The sequence below is a fragment of the Acanthamoeba castellanii genome, assembly GCF_000313135.1.
Source record: "Acanthamoeba castellanii str. Neff unplaced genomic scaffold scf7180000084542, whole genome shotgun sequence".
NCBI lineage: Eukaryota > Discosea > Longamoebia > Acanthamoebidae > Acanthamoeba > Acanthamoeba castellanii.
Window position 1 is genome coordinate 5,775 of NW_004457258.1, and position 1,515 is coordinate 7,289.

Genomic DNA, 1,515 nt, shown 5'->3' on the forward strand with positions numbered 1-1,515 from the left:
TTGACCACCTTGGCGCCCTTCCACATGAGCTCGAAGAAGAGCGGCAGGCCGAGCGGCGTGTTGACGAGTCCGACCAGGTCCGGGCTGAAGAGGGCCAGGTTGGCCGCGGTGATGGGTAGCGGCACCTCCGGGGAACAGCCCACCTCCGCCGCCAGATTGAGGGTGTCATGGTGCTCGAACAACGAGAACGTGCCACCTGTTCCGGTGGTGCAGAAGAAGAAGATGAAGATGTTAATGTCACGTGGTGACTCGAGACCCTCAGTGCGTTGGTGGTGGTGTGGTGGTTCTCATGTGGTGGTGACACACGTACCAACGGACACCTTGGCGTTGTACTGTGGGAGGGCGATGGACTTGGTACGGCCACCGAAGCCGTCAAGGCTGTCTACGATAAGCACACGCAGCCCCGGATTGGCCTGTAACATAAGAGAGTAAATATCTATCAGTATTTATTCAGTGGAATTTCAAAGAGCGGCAGTATTTGATTGGACAAGTAAATATAGTGATCCAGTTTAATTTAGATTGGGGTGATGGTAGCCCTGATGATGGTCTTTCGCGTGGCGTTGCAACAAGCCAAAAAAGGAAGACAATATTTTGACGACAATAAACTCGTGCTTGGCGGGAGCTGCGGGCCGCGGGTGTGGAAAGAGAGGTACGGTACCTGAAGGAGACGGTAGGCCGCGGTGAGCCCAGACAGACCGGAACCGACGATGATGACGTCCCACTCTGTGTTGGTAACATTGTTCTCGATGTGCTTCTTGTCGTTGCTTCCTCCCCTGCGAATTGGAATGTAAGGTAAGTCTACTTCAACCGAAGGAGGTAGGAATAGGAGGTAAAAAGAACGAAAAGCGAGACGGCACGTCGGACGTAAAAGAAAGAACCAAGGGAAATACATGATGGTGGTTGTGAGTAGCACGTCGGCTCGGGGTAGGATAAGGTCGAGCCCAGAGCCCGATCGGTCGGTCGTGGTAGCGGAAGTCTTTGCGCCTTGTGTATAGGTAGGAGGTTGGTTCTCCTGGGTGCGGATGTCTTGGCTTTTGTCGTTGGCTACAGACGACGTCCTTCGCTCGAACTGGTTTGCGCAGAAGCCCTTGTCTCTTTGCTTGTTCTGGTTGCTTGATGTTCAGTTGTCTCGTCCTTCCAGCTAACTATCTCGAAAAGCCGTTGGTTGGGTGAAAGCGCGTTTGGTCGAAGAAGACGAAGGTGATGCTGCGGTCGTAAGGTGACGAAGGTGGAGGTGATGTTTACGCGTGGTGGCGTGTGTGAGGAATGATGGTTCGCGAAGGGGCGAAGAAGTAGCGGGCGTGTGATGTGGCGGTTGGAGAGAATTGCCAGAAAAGAACTAAAATAAGTGGTAAAAATGTCATCGGTGAACCGGCTTGGGTGAAACCATCACCCGAAGGTGTGGGCAGAGTTTAGCGCACCTTGCCTATTGGCCCGCCGATGAGCTGGTTGAACTCACGGTCGGCTTAGTGGCTCCACTACAGCGCTATTTTAGGGAATTCCACAATTAATTAA

At 53.1% G+C, this 1,515-nt stretch overlaps 1 protein-coding gene across 1 annotated transcript; it reads right to left on the reverse strand.

The window, feature by feature from the left end:
• Positions 1–4: 4 nt before the first annotated feature.
• On the reverse strand, positions 5–772 carry ACA1_327700 (uncharacterized protein; the record flags this gene model as incomplete). Its single annotated transcript, XM_004333061.1, has 3 exons — positions 5–196; positions 311–413; positions 659–772. Coding segments are annotated over 3 exons (409 nt in total), but the record flags the coding sequence as incomplete, so codon positions are not given.
• Positions 773–1,515: the final 743 nt, after the last annotated feature.